The 9,930-nt window shown below is 43.7% G+C and overlaps 1 protein-coding gene across 2 annotated transcripts in view; it reads right to left on the reverse strand.

The window, feature by feature from the left end:
- Positions 1-1,648: 1,648 nt before the first annotated feature.
- Positions 1,649-9,930, reverse strand: part of EIF3A (eukaryotic translation initiation factor 3 subunit A) — a 33,641-nt gene continuing 25,359 nt past the window's right edge. The window contains exons 19-23 of one of the 2 annotated variants that reach the window (XM_082269165.1): positions 9,899-9,930; positions 6,647-6,782; positions 3,144-3,268; positions 2,203-2,387; positions 1,649-2,093 (exon numbers count right to left, since the gene is read on the reverse strand). The exon at positions 9,899-9,930 is cut by the window's right edge and continues 1,059 nt beyond it. In XM_082269165.1, coding sequence (XP_082125291.1) covers positions 2,203-2,387; positions 3,144-3,268; positions 6,647-6,782; positions 9,899-9,930 — 478 coding nt within the window. In that variant the 3' untranslated portion in view covers positions 1,649-2,093. Of the gene's footprint in view, positions 2,094-2,202; positions 2,388-3,143; positions 3,269-6,612; positions 6,783-9,898 lie in introns of those variants that run through there. The other variant, XM_082269164.1, reaches the window with a different exon arrangement.

The following is a 9,930-nucleotide window of genomic DNA, read 5'->3' on the forward strand; positions in this document are numbered from 1 at the left end:
GTGACCGTGATTTCTCTGCTGTTCCCGGGTGGTACCACAAAACCCCTCAAGGAAAATTTCTGATTGTTTGTACCTTGTGTATATATATATATATATATATATATATATATATATATATATATATATATATATATATATATATGAGCGTGAACCTAGAAATGTAGGTAGACTTTATATAAAACGCAGTAGTTAGAGTGATGCTTTAGGATAACTTAATTCTATGTGTACTCATGTTGAAGGTTTCCATCCTCCCTTCCCCCTCTCCTGTAATAAAAGGGGAGTCTGTATGTCTCTTGTTCCTACAGAGAAAACCTTGAGAGATAAGGAAGCAGGATGCTACATTTCCAAGACCAACTTCCAGAACCAGCTCTGACCGGAGAGATAACAGCTAAAGGATGGGACAGTTGAAGTAACAGTTACTTTGCCGGATGAAAGAAAGGACATTGATTGGATGGAAATGTTCTGTTACACCTTGGACCAGCCCAGAACACACCTATACCTCATAAATATTCATCACTATAAAAAGTGCAAACCCCATTGTCTGGGTAGTTTTTTATGCATGAGACAGGCTGTGACTGAACTCTGTATATATCTCCATGCGCATGTAAATAAACAAATTCCTCTTGTTTTCCAAAATCACCGGATCAGAGTTGTTCCTACAAAGAATCAATGAACTACCACAGCTCCACGATAGTTCAATACAAGGCGATAGCCACTAAGGCTGTCGGGACTTGTAGTTTTCCATTCACAGAGGACTCTATACAAGTGACGCGGCTGGAGCTCCCGCATGGCTGCGTTTTTTTTTTTTTTAACACCTAGCAAGGGGAGAAAATGCCATACTAGCTGTCACAGCGGGAACTGGTCCTTTTATTACATGTTACACCCTGAATACAGGTGTAACATGGTATGAAAGGTGAACTTATCCTTTAAAAAGGAGATGTACAGCCAAAGCTCGTTTGGCTGTACATCTCCTATGGATCACAGGAGTGCAGTTTGTTCTGCACACCTTTGACCGTTTTCAGCAGAGCGCGGGCTAAAGTCTGCTTTCTGCTGACGTCACAGAAGTCGGTGCAGGCACCACGTCATCAAATACAATGGAGTCAGGATCCGCCAGGTGCCTGGACCCACACCCGGCTCAGCCTCTCAGAGAGCCGCTGAGAGTCTGAGCTGGCCGCACCCTGCCCCCCCCACAGCCCAGCGCTCCAATGAGCGAGGAGGGGGCAGAGCAGAGAACTGCCGACTGACAGTACCCAACACTCTGCTCGGGGAGCTGTCACAACTGAGCGATCGCCGATGTTTCGATCGCTCGGTTCTCAGTATAGAGGCACCGGGGGACCGATGCTGCATCCACCTAGGTAAGTATGAATGGGGGAAAGAAAAAAAAAAGAATCCCATACACCTCTTTTAAGCATATATTGAAGATTGTTCTTTAACAGCTGGTCTTTTTAGCCAAATTGTACAGAGGGAAATCCATTGTACACCATGTACCACATGAGCTATAATAAATAAAATTGGCCTCCATTGGGAGATACAAAAAGTAGCAGTTCTTCTCCAGGCCTTGATTGGAAGCCATCAACATCTGATAACGTTGGACCAAACATTATGTGGAGCCAGCAATTACTGGATCTCAGTATAGAGAAAGAAGCAATTTTTCCAGCAAGTTTTATTTTATTGAATAAGCAGCAATAGATCCTGTGTTGACCCAAACACCATAATGCTCATTGATACAACAATTGCAGCAACACAGCAATTATAGGGGATAAAAATCAGACCTCAAAACTACAATTTCTTAACCACCATTTAAAGTGAATATCTGGCCCAAGGGTTATGAATGGATGTTCACTCTAAGTACTTAATGCAGCTTATGGAAGAAGCCACAATGGCCAAAGTCTTGCTAGTAAAGGTAGAAGCCGATCTATGAGTACCATGTTACATGTTATGTTGAACACACTCATAGATAGAAGCTGGGAGGTTTGTGCAGGGAAATCATGTAATGAGAGCGAAGGTCACATGGACTGAACAGCTGGACGTTCCTCAGCTTGGTCTGTCATGCAGGTAAGTAGAGGTCCTGGACACGTTACCAGATCTTCAACCTGCAAGTGAATTCAGAGGCTGGAGATAGCATCAACAATGTGGGGACTAGATCCAGACTTATTAATTTTGGGAAGGACCTTATACAGGCACTAAACGCCCTGTATATACCTAGCGCCGTACGGTTGTCCAGCCATCCTCATCTGTCTCAAGTTTGATACGACGAGATGCATCTTTATCCTCCTTTTTTATCTCTGCTCGCCATGATGGCTTCTCTCTTTGCAGTGGCAGGGCTGGTCTTGGAGTACCACGCTCTTCTTTGTCTTCACTTCTTCGCCATGGACTCGCTGGAACCGCTAGAATATAAGAACATGGAATATTAAAGCATGGAATGAGGTAAAAAAGACAGAAGACACCAGACTATACTACCATTAGGCCTCATTCACACAAGGGGTAACACTGCGTATGTCCATGCAACGCTGTGTTTACCCGCAGGAGGTAGCGGCTGTATGGACACCGCCGTTGCTCCCGATTTGGCATTCATGTGGGTGCATGTCCCGGAACGCACACGCCTGCATGCATGTGGATGTCAAATTGGGAGCAACGGCTGTGTCATATCTGTGTTCCAACTGACATCAATGGGACTGCCTGCACGGGGATGAACCACGAGTGTATGCTTTAGTGTGCCATGTATAAACAAGGCCTTAGCCCTGGTTCACACCAGTGCGGCTTTGAAATTGTGCTACTTTAGTGGGATTTCAAAGCCACAGATCAGTACAACTTCATTTAACAGAAGTCTATGCAAGTCACAATGAAATCCCAAAAAAGTAGCGCAGGAACCTTTTTCAGAGTTGTATGGATTTGAAAAGTTCCACTGTGAGCAATGGGGTGCGACTTGCCAAGTGATATTGAATGATAAACCGTACTGGTGTGAGCCAGGGCTTACAATCATGTCATTAAGGAGGCTACCGCTGTCTGCTTGCAGATTTCAGTCTTGCAATCAACAGCAGGACAGACTGTACTACACGCTATATGGTCACAAGTCGCAGTCTTGGGAGTACATAACGGCCGGCTACTTTTAACAAACATGGACAGAAATAAGAAAAACTCACGCTCATCTCGGTCAGATTTTAGAGGACGTCGCCGATCATCCTTTTTATCTTGACTTTCTTCTCTAACCGGCTCTTTTTTGGAAGAGAAGGGATCTTCCCCTCCACGCCTCCAGGGATTCTCCTCTCTGAGAAGTGGAATCAATTGAAAATGTATGTTAGGGCATAATAATATAAACATTCAGTAGATCTCTGTAATACATGCATATTCCCTTTAAAAACATTTGAAGATACAGAACCTGTTGATTTTCCTGAAATCTAGCGAGTTCCTAACCTGCAGTGAGCTGACAAATCTGCCTTTACTGTAGTGAAAATACTAAACAGCCCTGCATGCTGTGCTACAGAACTCCACCCAATCCTACCCTTCTGTATATGTCTACATTGATTTCCTTCCCTGCAAAACATATTAACATGCTGGCTTGATTCTCAAGAGTCTATTTAAATGCTTTGTGTAGGGAAAGGACTCCTGGGAGATGTAGTTCTGGGGGTATAAACACCTATCCCTTTCCTCATCCCATTATATCTTGCAGTAGAGAGCTGAAAAGGTAGATAGCATTGAGATTTCATTTACAGTATAATACAAGTAGTTATAAGATTTCTAGTAATTTCAACAGGTACTTTTCTGTACTTGCACGAGAAAACTAATGTAGCCACCACATTTAAGGACTGGTAAGCTATATTATTTTGTTCTTGGGTAGATCAAAAGCCTTGTTCAAATGAGCAGCCAGGAGGCGTTAAAACTAGGTAGTTGACCAGTGGTTTTAACACCCTCTCCCTGGCTGCCCACCTGAACACTCACTGACAACCAGCCACTCACAATTGTAGTGTGTTGCAATCGACCGGCATTACCGCCGGTAAATATGACTAACGCAAGTCTATTGGGCTGCACCACAACTGCATGCAATGGCATACTACTGCACCACAATCATGATGCAGTTCCAGTGCAGCCCCATAGAACTGCATTAGTCGCGTTGAGTGACAGCACGGACTGCTGAAAAACATGCTATTTAAACTTTGCTGTGTCATGTGTACAGCTGTATGTTCATGTTCAGGCAGGTGGTCTAGCTGTAGCTAAACCACCTGGTTTTACACCACACACACGTTTGTGTAGGAGCCCTAAAAGATTAGGTTCACCTTTTGGGGAAAAAAAATAAAATAAATGCACATATTTACAGGGAAAAGAAAAAAAATGTGCATTTATTATTTTTTTCTGCAGCAGCCTGCAAAGCATTGCACTCACGATCAATGGCTCAGGGTTGTAATGTCAGGTTCCTGCAGACAAGCCATGCAGCTTTCAGCCCGCACCTCCAATACTGGCTGACTGTTTATAAGCTGCAGGGCTTGTAAATGAACTAAGAGCGCTTAGAAGTGCCCTCAGAGTCCATTGAGAAGTGCAAGCTGTCAGCCGCAATGGATGATGGTACTTGTAGTTTTTTTTTTTCAGGTTGCTTTGAATGAATGATGCAGTCATGTGGGTAGAGCCCTGCTGTCACAGGGAGAGGGGGGAATTGGGGTTGTGAGGGGCAGGTCTGGAGCATATTGCACCTGAATTATGGATGTAACATGCTCTGAAATGTCAATTTTTTTTTTTAATACTTAATGTTGTATTGAGGTTTTACACATTTTAAAATGTAAGGCTTAGGATTATGTAATTGCAGTACATAGGTTGTATAAACAGAAAAAGTACAAACATATCGTAGAGTGGAGGGGGTCGGGTTGTAGATTGCTTTAGCCATTAAGTTTAGAGGACAGGGAAGGACTTGAATTACCGATGAGGAAAGTGTCAGTGAACTTTTATTTAGGTAGCGCCATTAGCAAGCTAAAAATGTGATGTCTAATTTGGAGAAGATTAACCATGGTGCCCAGTCCTTCCTGAGTTTCAGTAGGTCCGTGTTTGCTTTAGCAAACAAATTGGATCTGGAGCTGTTGGTTAAGGATTTCATGGACCATTTGAATGGAGGGTAGGAGTTTTGCTGTTCCATTGTCTTTTAATGGAGAGTCTGGCCGATATTAGGATATGGGTAAAGGACGGTATGATATGAGGAGTCCCAGATTTCTAGCTCCAGTCCTAGTACTGCCAGTTGGGGTGTGATATTGGTAGGATTGACTGTTAGATTGTTCAAACCCTTTTTTAACAGATTGCCAAAAAAGGGAGGAACAAGAGGCAGGACCACCAGATATGTAATGTAGACCCAGTACCTGCACATTTCCTCTAGCATGTGGGGGTATGTTGGGATGAGATCCAGGATAATATTGTGGGAGTATAGTACCACTGGTGTAAAATGTTTTGGGCTGTTTCCCAGTGTGATAGGCATCTTGAGACTTTCAGCGTGAGGCTTGATGCCAGGTCTGTCAAGAAGTTTAGGGATTTCTCCCATTTCTCCATTGAGGAGAGTTTCTTGGGCTCATGCGTGGAGTCAAGCATTTTGTAGAAAATCCTTTCATGTGGATTTGTCATAGAGTCCAATGATGTCGGTGGTGAGGGAGCGGTCAGACAAGGTGATAAATGTCAGGGCATGTCACAACCTCAGTATTTGAAGAATTCCTTATTGGGAATGTTGTATTTTTTATGTAAATCTTGGAAGGTGCCCAGATTTTTTAGTGTAGAATATCTCCAATTGTAGCTCCTGCTGTCATCCAAGAGGATAGACATAGGTCAGGGCAAAGGATTTCTAGTGCCGATAAGGGGAAATCATCCGCAGATTGCTGATTTACTAAGCTCCATATTTTCATTGTTGTGTTTATTGTGGCTAAAAAACATGGTGCTGGCTGGTATTGCAGCCAGTAGGGGTTTGGTAGGTTGTTTGAGGGCCACCTCTTCTAATTGGTTGACCACCAATGTTGAGCTTGGCTTAGTAGGATGGCCCTGTAGTAGTTTTTGAGGTTAGGAGCACCCATTCCTGCTTTGGACGTCAAGGTGCACACGGAGTATTTAATTCTGGGGTGTTTGCCTTCCCATATGAAATTGTTAAAGGTGTGCCGAACAACCTATCCTTTAAGTCATGTCTCCCCTTTACATCTAGTTCCTGAAGTTTATCCTGGAACCTCCTTAAATCTCCTTTAGATTTCCCTTCTATTTAACCCCTCAGACCTTTTTGTGTATATAAATACTGTATCTAGTGAGGTATCCAGAACTGGACACAGCATTCTAAAAGGAGGTCCAACTAAAGATCTATATAGGAGGTACCAAGACCTTATTCCTCCTGCTGATGATCCCTCTAGCGACACATCCTAAATACTTTTCGATTTTCCCACTCCCCGGCCACACAGTTTACTCATTTTGTAGTATCTAAACAGTACCCCCATATCTTTTTCCTCTCTAGTTCTGGCCAACAATGTAACATTAGGATTTTTATAAGTTTATAAACATTGAAATCAACCATTTGAAACAGAACTAGAAAGCAGCACACCTTTTATTTGAATAAACCCTCCAGGTGCCTTCTAATCCTAATGCCAATAACAAACATACTTCTTGCGACTTTCCAAATTACGGCCAACCAACTCACCTGACAGGGGGGCGCTTTTCTCGCTCAGAGTCTGGGTCGGTTTCGCCTTTGGACCACTCAGGATCTTCAGAAGCCTTAGATTCCCTAGGAGGGCCCCAACTGTCTTCCCGAGCTTTCTCACGCTCCCTCCAGCCACCTAGACAGTTTAGCAAAAACATTTATAAATTTGCCAATAACTCCTATGTGGAGACATTACAGGTCCCCAAAGTGGGCTATTTCACCTCAGTTCTGGTTATTCCATCTGCGGTTTCATATCATATATCACATATATATATTATCATATATTTCATATATCACGGTTTACATAAAGCATTTTTACACATATTGCCGTTACCAACAGACACTGAAAGAAAGGCCTATGGCCACACCACGCTGAATGTGCTAGATCTTGTCTGATCTCTGAAGCTAAGCAGGGTTGGGCCTGGTTAGTACTTGTATGACAGACATAAGGCTGCATTCACATGTCAGCATATTGATCGCGGGCAGAATCGCCGCGATTCCGCCCGCCATCCGGAAAACATTGCAAATCGCGGGACGCCTGTTCGTTGCCCGTGATTTGCAATAGCACCCCAAACGCTGGGCGATGTTGCCGCGATTTCCGCCTGCCGAATCGCAGTAACATTGCGCAAAAAAAAAAAAAAAAAAAAAACGCGGGACGCATTACGCTCCAAAAAGCTCTTGTACTTTTTTGGGCGTAATGCGTCCCGCGATTTTTCTTTGCGCGATGTTACCGCGATTCGGCAGGCAGAAGTCGCGGCAACATCGCCCAGCGTTTGGGGTGCTATTGCAAATCACAGGCGTCCCGCGATTTGCAATGATTTCCGGATCACGGGCGGAATCGCGGCGATTCTGCCCACGATTAATACACTGACATGTGAATGCAGCCTAAGGGGTAAGGTTCTTGGTGATTCATAGGATTATTTTTCATTATTATTACATTTTTTATCATTTCAGTTTTTGGTTTGTGAGCGCTGCACTGGTTATACCTATATCTGTTGTGCCGAGTATAAGCAGTGTCAGCAGCTAATATATGCATTCAGATTCACCTGAGCGCAGATATTTCACTTCTATCAGCAGTGGATTGTTGAGGAACAGGTTGTTGTTGCACAGACACTGTGGAATGAAGAAAAAGGGGTCCTAGGCAAAACAAGCAGCACAATGTCTACTGTATGCTATACAATTCAAAACTGACTTGTCTCGCATCCTTTGCGGTTGTCAGATTGTAGTTTTCAATGAACTACCACAGCACTCCAGTCCATCGATTTCTTCCCGTCAGTGGATCTGCTTGCCCGTATGGGATGTACGGTGGGTGAAACAGGTATACTAAAAGATCTGAAGGAAACCTGCATGGCACCAGCGATCTGCTGATCGCTGGTGCAATGCTTTACAGGCTCCGAAAGAAATAAAAATAAATGCACATTTGTTTACCTGCATTATTAATTTTTTTCTAAAAGGTGAACTTATCCTTTAAAGCAGAGTTCCACCCATTTTTAATAGGTTGGAATACATAGATGTATGTAATCCCCTTTAAAACGGCTTTTACCAATGGAAACTTTTTTTTGCTAGTAAATACCTTAATTTCTGCTTTATTCCTCCTCTCCTCACTTCCGGGTCCGATCGGCGATGACGTCATTCGGTGATTCGCAGTGTGTGCTGGGATGTATTCTATTCCAGAAATCTCGCAGAAGCTGAGCTGTACTGAGCCGTGCCTGCCCCGCCTCCACCTCCTCTCATTGAGTTGTATTGTATGCAATGTATTCAGGCCGTTCTCTGCCCCGCCTCCTCTCATTGAGTTGTATTGTATGCAATGTATTCAGGCCGTTCTCTGCCCCGCCTCCTCTCATTGAGTTGTATTGTATGCAATGTATTCAGGCCGTTCTCTACCCCGCCTCCGCCCCGCCTCCTCTCATTGAGTTGTATTGTATGCAATGTATTAAGGCCGTTCTCTGCCCCGCCTCCTCTGTGAGTTGTATTGTATGCCATGTATTCAGGCCGTTCTCTGCCCCGCCTCCGCCCCGCCCCCTCTCAGTGAGTTCAGTAAGGATATAATGATTTCAGTCCTCGCTCACTGAGAGGAGGCGGGGCGGAGGCGGGGCGGAGGCGGGGCAGAGAACGGCCTGAATACATGGCATAAAATACAACTCACAGAGGAGGCGGGGTAGAGAACGGCCTTAATACATTGCATACAATACAACTCAATGAGAGGAGGCGGGGCGGAGGCGGGGCAGGCACGGCTCAGTACAGCTCAGCTCCTGCGAGATTTCTGGAATAGAATACATCCCAGCACACACTGCGAATCGCCGAATGACGTCATCGCCGATCGGACCCGGTAGTGAGGAGAGGAGGAATAAAGCAGAAATTAAGGTATTTACTAGCACAAAAAAAAGTTTCCATTGGTAAAAGCCGTTTTAAAGGGGATTACAAAGATCTAAAGTTCGAATAAATGGGTGGAACTCCACTTTAAGGACAAAGTTGCCCCAGGCCACCCTAAGGAAGACATCCTGTGCTAAGAAAAATTATGTAGGATGCTGCTATCTGCCTCTGAAATTTCTTAATGCCAGGATAATATGCTGATCAAAATTCCTGACCAAGAAAAAAAAAATGCATATCAATTCTGACTTCAAAGGCTGCATAGTTGTCCTGGGTCACTTACTCAGTATTGAAGCCAGAACATAATCAGGGGAACAGCCAGCATCCTACTAACTGTTCCCAGGTACAATTTTTATAAAAGGAATGATTGTGGGATCCCTTTGGTGAACCAAAACTGGGAGGTCGTTTTAAGTGTACAGTATGTGTTTTCAGCCAGTGTTCTATAAAATGTATTACAACCATAGTTGAGCAAAGATGTTATATATTGGCCTGTACATGCATTCCAATACATGATGCAAGACAAGGTCATAAACATCGCTACCAAGACCAGAAAGGCTCACAAGGTTTTTTTTTAGTTGAGCATTATTCATACATTCCAAATTATTTTTACAGAAAGCAACAAGCAAAAAAGGTCACTGTTGTAGTAAAAGCATTTTTAAACATTTAGATTTTTATGCAGTATCTTTCAAACTTAAACTCCACCACCCATGGTGGGGAATCTCTCATTCACCTGTAACATCCATTGTGGTCTTCAAACCAGACCTCCAGAGAACACAATTGTTGTCTAAGAGCTAGCCAAACATGCATGGCCAGTTCTTTAGATGGACAAAGTAAAACCATATTGGCAAACTTTAGAAATGTAACACGGGTTTCACAGCTTACCTGGTCGACTGGAACTAACAGGCTTCCAGGGA

This window comes from Pelophylax lessonae, assembly GCF_965119305.1.
Source record: "Pelophylax lessonae genome assembly, chromosome: 9".
Lineage (NCBI taxonomy): Eukaryota > Metazoa > Chordata > Amphibia > Anura > Ranidae > Pelophylax > Pelophylax lessonae.